This window comes from Sceloporus occidentalis, unplaced genomic scaffold (assembly GCF_023333645.1).
Source record: "Sceloporus occidentalis isolate IW3139 unplaced genomic scaffold, rSceOcc1.0.p SCAF_253, whole genome shotgun sequence".
Classification (NCBI taxonomy): domain Eukaryota; kingdom Metazoa; phylum Chordata; class Lepidosauria; order Squamata; family Phrynosomatidae; genus Sceloporus; species Sceloporus occidentalis.
This window is the reverse complement of record NW_028317233.1, coordinates 817,982-837,656: the sequence shown is the minus strand read 5'-3', so window position 1 is coordinate 837,656 and position 19,675 is coordinate 817,982. Positions and strand designations below refer to the sequence as shown.

Genomic DNA, 19,675 nt, shown 5'->3' with positions numbered 1-19,675 from the left:
GGTGCATATTTTACACAACAGTGAATTGCAAATGTTGGCCCAAAAATAGTTTACAAACCATGAGCGTTACTATAACCCCTGTATATGGGTTTTATCTACACTACTAATACGTAATAACAAAATAAGTTTCTGTATCTTACGTACAGCTACGTCACATGGTACAGTCACATGGCACCTAAAGGGTGATATGGCCTAAGAGTTGATAAAAAAAAAAATACACTTTTGTGCCTCATTACAGTAACTGACGATAATTTGTAAATTACATTATTTTCAGCAAAATAGGACTCACTTTTTGGGGAGGAACAGTACTTACAAGCATTTCTAATAACTTTTGTCAGGGCAATAATTTTAACATAACGAAGGTAACAGCACCTCCTGGTGGCCACGTAAGTGAAACACACTACAAAGTAACACTAAAAACAGAAAATGCACGGAAGGAAACATCAGTATCCCCCCCTATATGTTTGTACAAGAACCCCCTCCCTCAGCTGTAGCATTGGGTTCCCTACCCTATACACATGCGCAGCTCATTTATTTCAATAAAGGTGCTTTCTGGCCGGTCACTGGGTGCTTCAAGTAATCACAATTAGCTAAAAACATGGAAAGCGGAGGCGGCAATGCGCTGCAGATTCTTCATCACTGGGCTTCCAATATATATATATTTTTAAATAAATTAAATTTATTTATCTATGATTTTCCTCTATTTTTAGGGGTGGGTGCTTTATGCTGTGATCACCAAGCAGGGTTCCATTGCCTTGCTGATCGTAATTTGTGTTATCAGCCTGCAGGGGGAGCCATCAGAGACTCCTGTCGCTGAAGCAAAGTCAGGGTGTACCAGTACGTCCTAATGGCATCTTGGCACAGACTTTAAGGACATACCGGAACCTCCTAAGGGGCGTGAACAGGTTGAACGCAGGAATTACTCAGTCATTCATCCCGCATACTGCAAGGCAGCCCTTTGCAGGTGCTGGTCAGGAAGATGTTAAATGCCTGGGTCTAGGCCTGGGCCATTATGTGAACTCAGACCCTAGGCAGCCGCCAACTGTGCCTAACCGGTAATCAGGCACTGACTGAACTGTACAACACGTGCTATGTATTACGCGTATTATTCAATGGTGGTGAGAACCTCAGATAAAGGGGCACATTGTAAGTTTTAGTAAATGCGCAGCTTTTGTATTGGTCTTTTAGTTCACCGATCCCCGTCTTCATTCAGGGTGTTTCACTTAAGATCCACAGAGATGACCTAGTTACTAAGACCAAGTATTCACGTTCTCCCAACGCATTTCACATAACGCCTGGGTTAAGGGAACAGCAAAATGCTTGCCCTGGTGCCAGGACATCCAGCGGGGCATCTTGTTACATAGTGGCACTCTATGTATCTCTTGTCTACCCAGTTCGCTGGCACTCTCAACAGAAACCTCAACAATAACAACTCAGGTGGCACATTCTGTGGCTGGAATATACGTCCAATTGTCTGGACTGTCATGGCTATTTCAGGACAGCTAGTAACTATGCAAACTGCATCCATGTAGTGGTGAAGGAGCTCTTCAGTTTGCAGGGCCCAGTCAGGCTGAGGGAACTCAGGGGGTGACACAAACATTTGCCTCCGTGAACACCAATGCTTTTTTTTCGTTTTAACAACTTTTAGAAACGAACTATTACGAGTATTTACTTATTTTTCAATACCGCCTACCGGACGTACCTAACGTTCACAGCGACACACCGTGTTATATCACGCGCCACCCCTTGGGAGGATTGTCTGGTGACCGTCACAGCCCACAGCGTTCTGTTTACCACCTCCAACATGGCGGCCAATGCAGACGCTAGGAAAGAACGCTCACAGGAAGCAGGGGGCGGGTCTCTGGGCGGAAGTGGGGCATATTGACATCTGATTTTTGGATTTGCCAGGAAGGGCGAGGAATAGATATCCTTATTTCTTTTAAAAACAATTTTTAAGAACAATTCCGAGGATGATCCCAAATGAAGAGAGCGGGAGCAGGAAAAGGGCCATAGAGGAAAAGCTCAAACAGGTTATGTTATTTTAAATGTTGCTATTTACATACAAACACAATACCTTTATTTTATTTTTTTTGCAGATTTTTATGATTCACATATCTACAAAAACTATAGCCATACTATATACATACACATACTGACCTTAATCACAATGTACCAACCCATACGTCATCAATGACAATCTATTGGTCTTAGTGATGGGGATCAAATGGTGTCAAAACAGGTAGTCTTGCTGGATCACTCTCTTTGGCTGTCTCCTGTGGGGGGTCTTTTCTATTCATCTCACATTGGTGGGGTTGTAGATCGCTCCCAAGTTATAAGAAGTTATTGATAAGGCCCCACAATGCTTTTATTTTTATATAAAGACAGAAAGGTCAATCATACCAATAAGAAAAGTAAGTGTGAAAAATGTCACAATGACATAATTCTTATTTAAAAGAGTAGTGTTAATGATAACCGTGTTACCGGCTAAAAACAGTAGGCTATGAGGATCAGTAATTTTTGCTTAACAATGACATACCTTTTGGAGAGTTCTTGATTAAATTATTTTTATTTATTACGTGGCGTACAATTTAAATGGGGCAGTTAACACGTACATAACACATATACATTAATAAATACAGATACATTAACCCTGCCCATGAGCTGTCATATAGACTTATGGTGCTTTAACACAAAGTTTCTGGCAGGAATGGTGGGCTAATGAGGGGCCCCGCTCGTGAGCTTACAATCTAAGGAGGGATGAAATGTACTTTCCCAAGGTAAACACCATTTGGTCAAAAAATAGATATTTGGTACATATACAGGAAAATTATGCATTATAATACTAAATATGAATTAGTAAACTTTCTTGCAGATCTGGCTAAGTCCAAATGAGGTTGAATACCTTTTTGATTATCTTTAGGTGGTGGCTTGGGATATTTCCGTAAATCTTAAAATATGTACATGTTCCAGTATGTAACGTATTGGTTTGGATCTTTAAAAATAGCATCTTGGTATCTCCTGGTACTCTGGAGTGGGGACCTGTGGTCCGCCTGCCTGGCATTGTACTGTCCCAGGCTTGCTGCTAGGTGGGCAGGTGTGCTTTGTCACCTCCGGCAGGTTGAGGGTGACCTAGGGGAGCTGATGTTGGCGGCCTCCACTGGACAGAGCCCCGGGAGGGCTTAGATTTCACCTGACTTGCGGGAGCTGTAGAGGGTGATTTGAGTGTTGGCAGGGCCAGTTCATAGCTGACAACTCGTGTTTCTCACTAGTAGAAGTTGCTACCCCGGGACGGCTGCCTCTGTGATTTCCCTTGTTACAGCCGAGATGGTGTTTTGAGTCTTTGGTAGAGGATGTGTTGAACCGATTCTGCAGGCACTATGAGACTCTGGACAGCTCTCACCTGAAGCTGGGTATCTGGGTGGTGCTGAAGCATTAAAGGACCTGGAGATTAAGGAAGATGTGCTTAATGTGCCATTTAAAGTGAAAGCAGGCCATTTTTGGAAAGCTAGTTCTTAAAATTCCTTGGAGGGATCTGTATACCCAGCCAGTGAAGTCTGTTCTTAATGGCTTTTACTTACTCACCATCTGGGAGCCAAACAGAGACAACTCAAGTGCATCAAAGAGGCCAAGCAAAAGGATAGCTGATCAGAACAAGAGAAACAGGACATGTTTTGTAGAACGATTAGTAACTCAGGTGATCTAGAACCTTCAGGTGATCTAGAACCTTCAGGTGACTCTTCCCAACATTCACATTTGTCATGAAGATAATATCACAAATCGTTAAAACCCTGTGTTAGTTGGCGTATCACTTCACCGTTCAGACCTCTGATAAAAATTGGAATCCATGCTTGCATTATTGGGTCATACAGGTTTTTACAAGCTTGCACAACTTGATAACTTGCTTGCTTGCTGGAATGTGAAACCAGAAATCTATTATTATAGAAGTTCCAATCTCGCTTTGGATATGCTGAAACATGGGGTTGCTGCTCATAACATCATTCCATAGGGCTACAGTTTTGTATTCAGGCCAATTTTTAGAGGCACAAAACTATGCGTAAGACAGACTTGGATGCGAAGCAATTTAGAATTTTGCAAATAATTCTCTAAAGGCAAGAAATGCATTTGTAGAAACCACTGCTCATGCTGCTGGAAAAGCTTCTTCACAGGCCTGAATGAACTAGCCTAACACAACTGCCTGAAGGGGACCTACCAAGACATTTTGGACAATGCTATGTTTCCAACTTTGTGGGAACAGTTTGGAGAAGGCGCTTTTCTATACCAGCATGACTGTGCCCCGGCGCACAAAGCAAGGTCCATAAAGACATGGTTGGATGAGTTTGGGTTGGATGAGTTTGGTGTGGAAGAACTTGACCGGCCGCACAGAGCCCTGACCTCAACCCCATACAACACCTTTGGGATGAACTGAAACGGAGATTGCGAGCCGGGCGTCTCATCTAACATCAGTACCTGACCTCACAAATGCTCTACTGGATGGATGGGCAAAAATTCCCACAGAAACCCTTCAAATCTTGTGGAAGCTATTATATCTGCAAAGGGGGAACCAGATACTTATTAATGTTTCTGTATTTAAATGTGATGCCATAAAAGTCCCTGTTGGTGTAATGGTCTGGTGTCCCAATACTTTTGTCCATATAGTGTAGGCTTCCTGGCATCTGCAGCTGTTTGAGAAAACACAATCTACCGAAACACTAGGCTCTCCCCAGTTCTCTTATTTAACTGTAATATTTCTCTTGTCGCAGGAAGAAGAAACTCTGACCTTCATCAAAGAGAGCCTGGATAAGAGTGATCAATTGACAAACAATATGGTAAGTGTCTAAGTAACATGGGGTCTCCAGGAGTACTTTTGCCGAATAGAAATCTAATTCAAAACATGTTAAATATAAATTGATAATGTGTACATTTTTACAGCATTCTGCCCATAGACGCTCAAAATATTTTGCTATTTCATTTTAAAATCAAGCTATATTCACATAGTTGTGCATATAAGATTAAGGGGTTTGTGTCTTTTGTAGTTGGTAGGCTCACAAAGTGAAATATTGTCCTCTTCTCCTGTAGAACATATGGCGAGACCCACCTTTCTTACAGACTTTCCGCATTGTATCTTTGTTTCCAGGTTTCTATACTTTCTTCTTTTGAGAGTAGACTAATGAAGCTGGAGAACTCCATCATCCCGGTGCACAAGCAGACAGAGACGTTGCAGCGTCTGCAGGAGAATGTGGAACGTACCCTTTCTTGTCTGGACCATGTCATCAGCTATTACCACGTGGCCACAGAGACAGAGAGAGTCATCAGAGAAGGGTAATAAGTGAAAAGAGAACACTAATGTGTAGAGATTTTGCATCGTCAATGAGAATAGGGCTCTACACCGTTATATCATCTATTTAAATAAGGGCCTGTCTTTTTTTTTTAGTTTGTATATTGGGGGGTCAACAAACTAGCCTTTTTTGACACAAGGACACAAGAAACATACCAGACCACCCTGCTAATAAAGGAGGTTAAATAATCACCAAAATTGCAACATTGATACTACACGGTGCTAGTAACACTTCAATTGTTAAAGCGCCTTTCCTAAATCCTATGTTTCACATAGTACACCAAATAAATCTATATCATGTTTAATTAAAATCCACATTTGGGCAAACCCCAATTTCTTGTATTCTATGCAAATCAACCTTTTGCATATCTGCCATTTCTTTTGAAGGTGTATTAACATAAAAATAATTCCAAAATAATGCCCCAGCGGGGACAAGGGTAAGTTACAACTACAAATAAACCAATCCCGTTCCCGGGATCAAAAAATACCCTTATTATAACCCCACCCTAAAACATAACTTTTATTAATATGTTTATTAAAAGGTATAACCAAAAAAAGATTTTTAAAAATCAGCCATTAGCCCAGACCTCTGATGAAGCTCTGAGGAGCGAAACATGTCAGGGGGGCTACTTGTCTGAGTTTTTAATTAGCCTCTGTCACTGGTCATAATTGAATTATTTCTGTTGTTAGGACTGCAGCCATCAACAGTATGTATGACCTAATATTAGTGTTACACAGCTTATGTTACAGTGACGTATACCTTTCGTGGTAGGACTGGTGACGCTGGTGTTTTAAAAAATCTTTTTTTGGTTATACCTTTTAATAAACATATTCATAAAAGTTATGTTTTAGGGTGGGGTTATAATAAGGGTATTTTTTGATCCCGGGAACGGGATTGGTTTATTTGTAGTTAACATAAAAATGGCACAAGCGTTTAAGAGGCTTTTTTAAGTTTCTGTGGCAACAACCTATCAGCGTGTACTTTTGTATCACAATTAAGTGTTTGAAAAGATGCAAAAAGGTATATTATTCATTGATTCTGGGAAAGGTTGGACAGTACTAGCAATCATGCTTCTTCAATTTAGGTTTTAAAATTGAGCAACGTATAGCGCCTTTAACTTCCTGTTCTCAGGATCTGCATGCTTATTTCTACCTTGTTGTTAAGTTGCTGGTTGTCATTGATTGGCTGAAGCAGCAGCAGGGGCGTGTTAATGGACGAGTGAGAAAGCAAGCAAGGTGCTAGTGCGATGTGGTAGGGGGAAATGAGTATGTTTATATTTGTATAAGTATATGGTGTTAGAGTGTGTTAGTGTACGGTGTTGGAATGAGTGTGTGAGTGTATGGTGTTGGTGTACGTGTAGCGATTATCATTCATTTGCAGAGAACCCAAAGTTCCATAAGTATGTATAGAAGAGATATTTAGAAGATTCACAGAGTTTTCAATGGACATCTTGTAATGGTCTATTGGGTGAAATTCAGATTAAGTTTTGGTTGTGAGCAAAGTTACCAGGAATTTGATATTTAATGTGAAAGGCTTTCAATATGTGAAGTTGTTTTTGAAGAATATCTGTTTATGTAAATGATATTTCTTACATTACTCTACACATACAATAATCACACTATTATCGCATCATGTTGTGTGTCACGGAGTGTCTCTCACGGTGCCTGTTAACAAAAGGTCAAAATGGTTCATGGCAGGGGCTGCTGCCCCTATAGGCATTCTGCATCCCTTCAACCTCTCATTATATACGAGCATGGGTTAGCAGGGGCATTTAGACCAAGATACACAGTTTGCATAAATATAACTGTGCGTCATTTCTTCCTTGCCCCACATTGGTAATGAGATACATTACATTGCATATGATGATGACTTTGTCTGAAATGCTAATAAGCTTCACTTTCTTTTCTATTATAAATATTTATGAACTGATAATGAGCTCGCTGAACCTCTACACAATGATACTAAATGGGTGATGATATAATATGGATACACATACCTAGTGTGTGCCCACTTATAAGGAACACACTGAGCGGTACCTACTGACAGCTCTAAAATGTGGTTTAATGTACATCTCTACTGTATTGCAACCTTTGTGGTTATTTGTGTCTTTATTCCAATAGCAAATACGATGGATTTTTTTTATATTTTTTTATTTATTTAAATATGTAAATGTAACAGAAAATGAACACATTATTAACTAAAAATATGTGAAAAAATTCAGAAGAATCAGTTTTTATTTTAATAGGGATTGTACTAGAACCATTTGGTTGCCACCCTTGAGGAGCCGCTGCAATAGAATCTTTGTGACGAACCATAAATAAGGTTGACCTTGGATGAAACAATGTATTATTTAAAGGCATTTTGTTATTACCTTTCTGGGGATCCAAATGTACAGTCCAAAAAATACTACTCATTTCTGATCGCCCCCTCTTTACTTACCCGCTTATATTAACTTTCTCCTGTGCTCCTTTACCATGCCGTTCACTGAAAAGCCTGTCGAGCTCTGTCCGATCCTCCCTTAACGGTGAAGATCAAAGTGTTCGGTTTTGTTATTTGTTATACATTTTCTATCCTGAAGTTCATCCATGTCCTCACCCCGGCCTTACAAAGTGACTGAAATAACCAACTACAATCAACAACTTAGCAGGAGGGATGATGTAATACACATTTTGTCATGGAATACACATACAGTGGATTATTTGGTTTTCTTCGATTCATTAAATAGTGCTTTCTGTGTCTTGCAGGCCCTCTGGACGGCTGGAAGAATACCTGAATTGCATCGCTAAAATCCAGAAGGCTGTGGAGTATTTCCAAGATAACAATCCTGATAGCCCTGAACTGAACAGAGTGGTATGTGTCGCGGTACATCTTTCAAAACCCCCAATTAATATTTCCATATGTAAGTTAGGCCATTGGATCTTGTCCACCCAAGTTCCGGTTAATGCGGTTAGATGGGGAGAGAAATATCAACCACGTATATAAGTATATCATTTTGTTTCAAGCCACAACAGAATAATATATTGAACAATATATATATATATATGAAAATATCATGGAAGCAACATATAGCTCCAGAAATGTCTGCTGTATCGTCAATAGTACATTTTGTTGCAAGGGTGGTCTGGTCTGAGGTCTTTGCATACCTTGTATCTGCAGAAATCACTGTTTGAGAGGGGAAAGGAGTTGTTAGATGCAGAGTTCCGCAGCCTCCTGCAGAGACACAGTAAAGCCGTGCCGCCGATCCTTATCTTGGATTTGATTAGTGCCGAAGAGGAGATGGAGGGTCAGGAGGAACCGGTTCTGGAACATTTGCCGGAGGGCAGTCTGCAGGATGTCATTCGTATCTCCCAGTGGCTAGTGGAATACGGGAGGAACCAAGGTACTGTGTTCCCAGCAGCCATTATTTTCATGTCTCCCAGCACTTCCATCTTTCATCTATCCTCCCCTACCTCCTACATATCTCTCTTTGGAGTCAACCGCCTCTACTGAGCTCAGTAGCACTCCCATTCTACCCAGAGGTGTTTATTCCATGACCTTCTCCACCACCAGACCTCTATTTCTATCCACTTCAATAGCTTTACTTGTCCAATCCATTTCCAGATCATGAACCTTCTAACAGTGATGGTTTACACATCTGTTATCTCCAGTCTTTTCCCCCTGTCCTTTCTTTTACCCACCTGTGTCATCTTTTTTTGGTTTTACCCCCTCTAGATTTCATGAATGTGTACTATCAGATCCGCTCCAGCCAGCTGGATCGCTCAATCAAAGGTCTGAAGGAACACTTCCGAAAAAACAGTTCAACAAGTGTCCCTTACTCCCCTGCTGTGCAGAACAAGAGGAAAGACACTCCGACCAAGAAACCAGCCAAGAGACCAGGTCAGATCATATTAGACAATGCTGGGGAGGGGGCGTACATCAGCCGTTCACAACACTTTATATACTGCAGTCGCTTATGTTCTAATAGCCCCCAAGACATTGGCTTCAGGCCGCCCCTATCTTAAAACCTGAAAACAGTGAGCTGATCCAGGTCCCTTGAGATAAATGACACTTAATTCGTTCAGGAACATCCTTTGACTCAAATTGTCAAAACAGAGAATAGTGATTAAGGGGACGAAAACATGTCTTATGTCAAATATATCAACTAGCTGTCCCTTCAATGATAATTACAATGTCAGTAGTAAAACACAACAACTTGGAATCTTCCCTAATGTTTTCGTACTTTTAACCTAGAAAGTCATATATAAAATTCCTAAAACATTGCGATGCTCAGTTCTAATACCTAGTACCTAGTTGACACCCTTGCCCTTCCCATGGAGGCTTAAGGCTTTATTTGACACCGGTAGAATTGGAGAAGAACAAATTCTTCTTCTTCTTTGTGAGAGATTGACAGAATTGTTTCCTCTTTTTCCATGGTTTATTTACAGTCTTCATACCAGGTAATGAATTGATTCCTTGCTGTGTGCAAAGCCAGCGTTAACTTAAAGCGAGCGTCACACAATGTTTGTGCTGCCTCATTTAACACAACAGAGCCCAGTATAAGCCAAGCTTCTTTGCTTTAATAATGTCCGTGCATTCTGTTACTCCATACCCTTTTTAAAATTCTCTGATACCACCAGGGTTATTTTATCTTCCACTTTCTTGTCTCTCCTGTGCGCCCCGCTCTCTCTATTTAATACGTGTTCACATGATAATCCTTGTTTTGCCATCTGCAGCCGACTCAGAGATCATGCCTCTCCGTGTGTCCAAGGCCAGTGGATGGGAGAAGCTTTTCTGATGTTCTACCTTTAAATCTGCTGGCCAGGGCCTCTTCTGCCATTCTAAATGTCTACATGGCATTCTTATTCATTCCCAGCATGCTGGTAACCCGCATAAAGATGTCCATTTAAACTCCCCGTGCCGCAGCCATGTCTTGTAACCCAATGAATATTGTCCGTGAAGCTACTTTTTGTGGCTTTTTGTGATTTAGAGTTAATGCGAACGAGCTGTGGGTTCTAATAGATTGGTCTAAAAGCTCATGAAATAATCCAAAGTTCCTTTCTGCGGATCCCAGCATGCTTGGGTCATTGAGGTGGTTGGGACAACCCAGAGTTTTGCACCCTTTTTTTCTGTTATAATGCTGGCGGTGCTTTTTCGGTGTCCGTGGGTCTTCCTGCACACTCTTCAAGTTCTTGTTCCCCTCCTCTTCTCTTCTCTGCTTTTCCTCTTGGTGACAGGCACTATCCGCAAGGCTCAAAACCTCCTCAAACAATACTCTCAGCACGGGCTTGATGGGAAAAAGGGAGGCTCCGGTCTCGGAGTCCTGGAAGGTAATTGCTTATCTTTCACTCGGGTGATTTGGTGTTCAAAATAATCGATGGCTTCTAAACCTCAGCCCGAGCACCTCGTATGGTGGTCTGGAATGGTTTAACACTGAATCATGCGGTGTAACGGTCAATGGCAGGCTACATCCTTCTATGAAATTAGAACACGTCCGATTGCATACAATTTAGCTGAGAAAACACTAAGAGAAGGGAAAGTGATGCAGGAATCCCAGGGCTGGTGGCCCAATGTGTAGAGAAGAACAATGGCTGGAGAGCGAGGTATTCAGGTTACTGGATGATGATAAAGATTAGTGGAAATTTATCTACTAATGATAAAACTGAAAATTGTGAGAAGAAACATTCTTTAAATGATGCATTGGAAATGAAGGATGTGGCCTGTTGAATAGGGGAATCACATTGACTACAACTTGTTGACGGGGCATCTCCTGCCTGTGCTCTTAGCTGTGCCCCATTCCCACCCCTTTTGGACACTGGACGGACACTCTGAGTGATATTGGCCGCTTTGTGATGTGCCAGATAACACTCTCCGTGCCTCCTCTTCCATAACGAGCAGGTTATGAACAAGAATCACGTGGCCGATACCACGGAGAGACCGTGGGAGAAAAACATGGGTCATCCATCGGTAAGTACTTGTTCTCTTGGGACGTAAGGTCTTTAGACTGACAGTCATACAAAGTACTTATCTAATGTATATTCTTTGTTGTCTTGCCGAGGGTTACAGAATACTAACATCCCAAAAGCTGTCTAATGATGGTCATCTCAACCGCAGCTTTGTTTGAACACCCTTCTGCAGTGTATTCTTTGACCTCCTGTACTTTTACCTAGGAAAAGAAGACGTATTGGACCTCGAAACGGACACCTACATTTACTGTATCAGTGCCTTTGTGCGCCTGGCACAAAGTGAGTATCAGCTGCTTATGGATATTATTCCCGAGCATCATCAGAAGAAGACCTTTGATTCTCTCATCCAGGTGTGCCACCGTTTTGAAATATGTTTCAAGGAATCAGTTGATCAAATAAAACTTGTGAGCGAGTGAAGTTCTATACCTATTCAATGTTGTGTCCCCCCCCCCCTTATTTTCAGGAGACCTTGGATAATCTCATTCTAGAGGGAGAGAACATTGTGATGGCAGCCAAGAAAGCCAACGCTAGGCACGATTTTACTTCTGTCCTTAGCATCTTCCCGATATTAAGACATCTCAAGCTCACCAAGCCTGAGTTTGACAAGGTGCTACAGGTAAGTGCTTTCGAGGGAAGGTGTTATTTCCATTTAGACACATGCATGCTTACTTTCTCTTCTTACTTCCCAGGGTACAGCTGCAAGCACCAAAAACAAGCTGCCAAACCTCATCACTTCTATAGAGACAACGGGAGCCAAAGCACTGGAAGATTTTGCCGACAGTATTAAGGTAAAGCCGCCATCTGTCCTGCTCTAACACCGCTGGAGTACATTGGACAATACGTTGACACCATTCGTTCGCAATAATTTTTTTTTTATTTAATCAACTGTTATACTGTTTTACAGAATGACCCTGATAAGGAAAACAACATGTCCAAAGATGGAACGGTACACGAGCTCACCAGCAATGTGAGTACCACATACAGAGACACGTGTGTGCCCCTGTGCATATAGCATTCATTTGATGTAAACGTGTGCGGATCACGCTTGGTGGTATGCTGATGGCTGAGTCTGTAAGTGAATACATCTACATGTTATCTTCTTGCACAGGCCATATTGTTCCTGCAGCAGCTGCTTGAATTTCAAGAGACGGCGGGCGCCATGCTTGCTTCACAAGGTAATCTTTTCCCTCCTTCCCTACACTAACTACCCCCCATCTATTGAGTGTGCTCCCTCATCATGGAAAATGTACATTTTTGCACCTGTCTTTTTCTTTCTCATTTCAGACTTACTTACATCTTCATGTGTTACCCACTCCCTTCTTCCCACTGTTATTTTTTAACCTCATCATTTATTTCTTGCAGATGATTTTACTTTTTGTTATTTTTATGTTATATTGTGTTGGGTACTATTGATTTGGAGATCAGATTTTTTTATGTTATGAATAAGCACCCCCGTGTTCCTTTTGCCTCTCAGTTTAGCCACTTTACTGCCCTTTTCTGATTTATGTTTGGTCTTTTACATTTTGCCTTCATGTTTTACCCAGCCTCTTTCAAAATACCCCAGGTATAAACCAAAGACCCATCCTGCCATGCTGATTTTTTTGAATCCGTGCTGCTAGGGCAGATCCTTGCCCTCCAAGAAGAGATTGAAGCGACAGGCTTTTATTAATGATAATGTGTACAAATTGTGTTTTTCTGATATAATTCAACACAAATGCCACTGAATCCTTTAGGGACACTTAAAACATAAAGCTTAAAGCCCTTACCTCGTGACATTTCATGATTCAATATATTCAATGGTTCTTCTATGTACGTAAAGTACATTCTTCCCTCTTAAATAGCGGGACGGCCTTGATCTATATCACTCATGCATGTTATGTCTCTTGTTCCCATTTCTATTTTCTCTTCTCTCTGATTTGACAAGAACAAAACTTTTCAACTGCTTAGAACAAGATCCGATCCTTTCAAAGGCAATTTCCTGATATTGATTATTCTAATTAATTAGGTTTCTGTAGAGCTGCTGATAATGTCCTCCTCAATGTTCTATTCAGGGTCCAGGTTTAATAATATGACCGATAATTAGCGAGCCCTGTGTTTGCCATTTTCTGCTTCCCCTTTATAATCCTCCCCTCTTGTTTTACTTTGCCCTCTGTTCCTTCTGCCCGTGTCCCACTTTCGTCCTCATGTTATCTGATTTCTGCTTAAACCTGTAATTTTCTGCTTTTATAACTTTTGTCTTCTTTTCGGTGCACTAAACTGATTTCTGTCCCCCCCTTCTTGTTCTTCTGGACCCCTACTGCTTCTCTTTCCTCTCTTCTTCCTCTATTCCTAATAGTTCTTGGGGACACTTACAATATTCCTATCGATCTTAGAGGTAAGCAGTGTATCATTCCAAAGGGTCCCGTGCGCACCGATTTCCCATTTTAATGTTTATTTCCATTCACTACAAGGTAGCTTGTGAATGTGCCCCCTACCTCTGTAACTGTTATATTATTTATGTTTGTGTGTTGGAACGCGTGGGAAATTTTACTTTACACATGCGATCATATCAGACAGAAACATGATTCACGCAAAGTGATTACAAACTTAAGAGAAATAGGACTTAGTTTTCAATTTGGAGACTTACAAATGAAGAACACGAAGACATTTAAATAGTTAAATGACCAAAGATTGCGAAAGACCTCATGGTCTGGTTGCAGGCTTGGTGGAATCAAAGCGGGGGGGGGGGGTTAATTATAGAAGCCACGAAATATATGGAATTTAATATAAAAGCAGGATTCAGAAAAGCCTAGGAAGTGCAAATAAAATAAAGCTTATAGCTGTTTGTTTTATTCATTTTCTACCGTAGGGGGCAGTGTAATCCCATTTCTGATTTTGTGTTTATAGTGCTTATATAAGGGTTATTAACACTCCGTTAATCCTATCTGCGTTAGCGATGGAAATAAGCTAACAATAAGCAAAGTTCTATATTTTAAGCAACCCTATTTTTTTATATCTGGAGAGAAAACCAGAGTTATTGATCTGAATCGCGCGTGCTTATTTTCGATGGATACTGATGAGAACCTGTTAGGCTAGTCTATTTATGTACGCGTGCGGATGTCTGTTTACTTTTTTTATTATTATTTATATGCCTGTCTTCTGCCCCAATCTTTTCGCCAATCATTAAACGTTATTTTATATATTATGTTTATATACTGAGATGGAAGCTCATGTGAATGAGATTTCCATGATGACATCCTTTTAACGCCGGTGTCTGCTTTCTTTCAGAGACTAGCTCTGCCGCAAGCAGTTACAGCTCAGAGTTCAGTCGCCGTTTGCTGAGCTCTTATATCTGTGAGTATAAATGCCCTGACTTAACAGGACATTAGAACATTAGGGTTTTTTTTCTAATTTGTTTTTATTTTACTCCATATTCTCGTTCTCCACCTGGTTTTCCTTTTATTTTGGTCTTGGTATCCCTTAATAGTGATCACTATCCAAGCTCCATTCTCCTCCCTACATTTGACCATCTCATCTTGCTTATTCCCCTCTGTTTGTCTTCACCAGGCAAAGTTCTTGGGAACCTGCAACTAAAGCTACTGTCCAAGTCCAAGATGTATGAAGACCTGGCCCTTGGAGCCATTTTCCTTCACAATAACTACAATTATATTTTGAAGTCTCTTGAGAAGTAGGTGGACACGTAGATTTTAAATAAATTTAGGAGGGGAACTAGAAATAAAGTTGAAAAATAGGTTGCTCTGTCATGGTAAACAATTGTCCTACTGCCATGGGTAAGAGATCCTGGCTAGAATCTTGGAGGTAGACACAGCCCTTGGTGGTTGACTTTAGGTTTCTTCTGTTTTGCAGAATGCGTGTTTTTAAATGTCTTACCTTTTTGAAAATGAAAGCTTAAAAGGCTTATAATACCGACAGAGTGTGAGGATCTATGTAATTGGTGGGATTAGTTGCCTTATCTTCTGGTAAATATTCACAATTATGAGCATGGATTCTAGTGGCAGGTCTCTATCTGCTGCATGCTGCTTTCTCTCTGCTTGGTTTGATCAGCCAGCTAAAACGATTATTTAAGAGCTTACTCTGTGTCTGTCTTTTTCCTCAGGTCTGAGCTTATGCAGTTGGTTGCTGTGACTCAGAAAAATCCAGACAGCCTGTATCGTGATCACATTGAGCAGCAAATTCAGATCTACCAACGCAGGTAGACGTAGTAAATTCAATTTCAAAATCATCCCGTTTTCATATACAAGTGTTTGTGTTGTCCAAATCAGCTACTGATGTCATCATTTGTACAGTAACTTAGCAACAATTCAGTGTTCAGAATTTCTTTTATTGGTTTATTATGGAAAGTTAAAGGGGAAGAAAATATATTTCTACTTGGGCATACAGTATTGTAATTTTTGTCTTTTTTTTTTTGTTTGGTGTTTTTAAAAATGTATGGTTTGATGGGATAAATGAATTGTCCATGATTAAAGATGTCCCAAATAGGTTATGATTGACCAAATGTCAAAATTCAAAGACAAAAGTGCACCACTCAAATGTGGAGTTTTTAGCACCAAACAAGCCGACAAACCTATACGTGGGTGATATCACTGTACTCAGGAGATGTCGTTGAATGTATATTGGGTCATGATGATTGGTTTTGTTTGGCAGCAACATACACCAGAAGCTGTAAATTCATGCTCAAAACAAAAAGATACTACCACAAACTTTGACAGTGGCAGGTAAAATAAAAAAGAGTTTCAAATACTAGCATTTCAAATACCTTGTGGTGTCTAGTTTTCAAACATATGGTTTGATGGGGATAAATGGAACCGACTGGCTTCAAAGATGTCCCAAATAGGACACGAAAGGAGCGTGACTAGATTTGGAAAAAAAATTGTTTTCAAAGAGCAGTATGGTACTAGTGCTAATGCATATATCATGTGTTGTTGTTAGATCTGCTAAGGAACAGATGATTGTTATGTCCTGATATGTAAAACCACAAAATTCAAGGAAGGTGTACTTTCTTTTTCACACGACTGGATGTAAATTCCATAAATCCTTTTGCTATGCTGTATTTTATAGACTATCTTCATCTAGTCATTTATATAATCCGTTTTAGGAAAAAAGTATCTCCTGTTTGTCTCTCTACAGCTGGATCAAGGTAACAGATTATGTATCTGACAAGAACATGCCTGTTTTCCAAGGAGCAAAGGTGACAAATATTTCCGTATGTGGTATAATCTCAAATTTACATTGAGCACTTACGTGTATTTATATAATATATATCTCTTTGCAGCTGAAGGACAAGGAACGGCAGATGATAAAAGAGCGTTTTAAGGTGAGAGGGAGGGAGGATAGTTTGTGCTTATCATGTAATTTGGTTTCTGATCATTTAATGCAGATACATCGACTACTGCTGTTATGAACTTCTCTATAGAGAAATTAGAAGTTACAAATACCAAACTATAAAAAAGTATAATGCTCTACAGTGTATGCATGACATTTATTATTGTTTTATATAGCGCCATCATATTCCATAGCACTGTACAATGGGTAGACAGGACATAACAAGTAGTATATAATGCTATATCAAGTGTAATATGGGATATCTGAGTATATGTGGATTTTCTGTATGAATAATAAGTTGATAAATAAAAACATAAAAAAAAGTAGTTTATACCATAACAATTTGACTAACAGAAACAGGTGAGGATATCTTTCCAGGGAGTACAATTCCCATAATGCTTAACTAGCTATACGCTGTACACGGCTTTTTTTCTCCGGGCTGGGATTCAGGGGAGTTGTCGTTTTTCCAACTGATGCAGGAACGGTGGAACTGCATCAAAATAACATGTTTACATAACAAAGGAGGTGAAGAAATGTCTCCTTCCCACTGAGCGTGTAATTGGGAGTCTGTGTTCCTGTGCATCCAATTAAAGATAGTGACACTGTTCCTAACGTGATCACAGTAATAATCCGCTGTCTGGTGTCGTATAAATTAACATTGGGATTTTGTGTTACGTGCTGGTTACATTTTCGTATCTTTCTACTCTAGTAATATGAATGTTTTTAAGCCCTTTTGACTTGTAGAATTTTGTTCTCTCTGTACTCTCTGTTGTATTGATCCGCCTGGTTAGAAGCAAATGAATCTGTTGGATGTAAGTGAAAATGTGTCTTTATGTCATCACCAATGTGATGTCACTGGCGTCCAACAGGGCTCTTTATTTATTTTTTTTCTTGCAAAATATTTTCATTCGCAACCAAAATAGAATATTCTTATAAAGGATGCTTTGTTCGTAGTGGCTGCATAAAGCTCAATAACAGTACCACAATCCAACAACAAATACAAAAAATGGGGGGGAGTTGAAATCAATCAACGCAGGTTGCCCACTTCCTCCAGGTGTGCTCGTTGACAAGGAGAGCACGTTTATGGAGTGGGACCTTACCCGTCAGTCTAGCGGAGCAAAACTAATTTATGAGCTGTGAGAATTTGATTGTCTTACGGTATTTTCTAATATTTGGTCAAGCCAACTGAGCTCGGCTGTAGACCCAACAGAAGCATAAGCTTTCAGGACCTCAGAGGTCCCTTCTTCAGGTAGGATGCGATCCAATTGAAGAAAGGGCCTCTGAGGTCCTGAAGGACTATGGGACTACGTTGTTTTTCTTGGGCTAATACAGCTATGTGAGAATAAACAAAGAAGAGAAGGATAATTAGTATGTTATGTTAAATATAACCACGTTTGTTTCCCGTGTGGCTGCAGGGATTTAACGATGGTCTGGAGGAAATCTGTAAGGTCCAAAAGTCCTGGGCGATACCGGACAAACAACAGCGAGAGAGAATACGTCACGCTCAGAAGAATATTGTACAAGATGCTTACGGAGCATTCTTACACAAGTGAGAATCCCGAGACTGTCTATTTTTCACAGTTTCTTTTCTCCTATTTTTTTCTTCCGTCTTGTAACACATTATGCTTCCCCAATTCCTGCTCTTTCTTCCTGTCCCATTTCTGGAGCGGAGCCCAGGCCTTTGTCATTGATGACTTATACCCAGTCATACCTGACCTTTTGTGTTACGGTTTATTATGGTGGATCCGTCTTTTTTTGTATTTTCCTTGGAGAAATTGATGTGTTAAGGAAACCTAACGTTTCTGCTAGCTCTTTTATAAGACAACGCTCGTCTCTAATTCTTCACCTTCCTGAGTCATGTGGTGCCAGAGGTCTTGGTGTCCCTTCTGGCCTGAGCCAATTTCTCACAAAAATACCATAGAGAGGTCTACTAGAATAGCATAACGTCTAACAGAGCCTGGATGCTTATCTCTATGGTTTTTCTATCACAGACAGCAAGGGAAGCATGACCTCTGGCTCTACATGCCGCAAGTTAATCTCTGAAGTTATAGTAGAAAATGAACATTTATTAATAATAACTATTTATTAAAGCAGAAAATGTATCTCGCTTACTACCGTAGACTTATATTGTTGTGCCTTTTCCCTTCTTACAGGTATGGCACTGGTGTTAATTTCACAAAAAATCCAGATAAGTACATAAAATATTCAGTGGAACAGGTCGGTGACATGATCGAGAGGCTGTTTGATACATCTGCTTGAAGACCTGCTTTCCTTGTGACACCTGTATATATTTTATATAAATGATCATGTATATACATTAAGCGCATGGCCCATTAAACGTTAGTCTCCTTTACTTCTGCTGGCCCATGTGTTCTGATTCTATAGGCACCTAAGCAGCCAATCACAGGCAGGAAAGCTCTTCTAGTGAAATGAATGTGAGCACTTGGGGGGCACGTGGGGGGGGGCGTTGATTCGGCGGCGGGATCGGGGCGCCACCGGGGCCTCACTCAAAATTAGCCTAAACACAGTCATGAATAAAGAATGGTAATAACACATCCTTCAAGAGCAACTTCTCCCAACCATGCAAGAACAGTGCCTTTTCCAGACCTTGCCGTAAGGCAAAATCGATAACTAAGTAGCTCGGGGAACAAAACATCGAAACTTTGGGTCCATGGTGAAATGCTTGAGGATCATAGTCTGGCAGCCTGCAGCGGATGAAGAATTCCCTTTTTCCAAACCTCTGTAAATTTGATCGTAGATCTTTCAAGTATAGATGCTGAGTTTCTCCTTACTGATGACCCTCCATATTCTGGTGGAATCATGGGTAGGGAGGATTTTCAACATTTAGAAATATAAAACCTGGCTGCGGTCTAAACCTGGGTTACTAACTGAGAAGGTTAGGTATGGTGGCCGTAACCCTTTTATTAAACGGGTTCACAAAGTTTAAATTGAATAAATATTCAATCTCAAAGCTGTGTGTGAGCATGAGTGTGTGTGTGAGCATGCATGTGTATGGAGATGGAGTGTGTGTTAGTAAATATGAGTAAGTGTTTCAATATGTTGTATGTTGGAAAG

General features: G+C 40.4%; 1 protein-coding gene across 9 annotated transcripts; it reads left to right on the top strand.

Annotated features, from left to right (window-relative positions):
• Window positions 1-1,970: 1,970 nt before the first annotated feature.
• Window positions 1,971-18,859, top strand: LOC149275983 (exocyst complex component 7-like). 9 transcript variants are annotated; one of them, XM_089504040.1, is made up of 22 exons: window positions 1,971-2,030; window positions 4,761-4,826; window positions 5,135-5,319; window positions 8,081-8,186; window positions 8,493-8,715; window positions 9,048-9,212; window positions 9,761-9,772; window positions 10,550-10,642; window positions 11,211-11,279; window positions 11,483-11,628; window positions 11,742-11,894; window positions 11,968-12,066; window positions 12,183-12,245; window positions 12,387-12,453; window positions 13,614-13,652; window positions 14,546-14,611; window positions 14,825-14,945; window positions 15,375-15,470; window positions 16,406-16,466; window positions 16,551-16,592; window positions 18,016-18,149; window positions 18,754-18,859. In XM_089504040.1, the coding sequence occupies exons 1-22, from the start codon at window positions 1,971-1,973 to the stop codon at window positions 18,857-18,859; spliced, it is 2,172 nt and encodes a 723-aa protein (XP_089360166.1). The 9 variants fall into 9 exon arrangements, with proteins under 9 accessions (XP_089360166.1, XP_089360167.1, XP_089360169.1 ...); XM_089504041.1 differs by lacking the exon at window positions 9,761-9,772; XM_089504043.1 differs by lacking the exons at window positions 9,761-9,772; window positions 11,211-11,279.
• Window positions 18,860-19,675: the final 816 nt, after the last annotated feature.

Excerpts from the sequence above, each read along its gene's own strand:
- LOC149275983 (XM_089504040.1), top strand. The coding sequence starts at position 1,971 with ATGATCCCAAATGAAGAGAGCGGGAGCAGGAAAAGGGCCATAGAGGAA. Across the intron at positions 10,643-11,210 it reads CGGTCTCGGAGTCCTGGAAG|GTTATGAACAAGAATCACGT; the intron begins GTAATTGCTTAT and ends CATAACGAGCAG. Across the intron at positions 11,629-11,741 it reads CCTTTGATTCTCTCATCCAG|GAGACCTTGGATAATCTCAT; the intron begins GTGTGCCACCGT and ends CCTTATTTTCAG.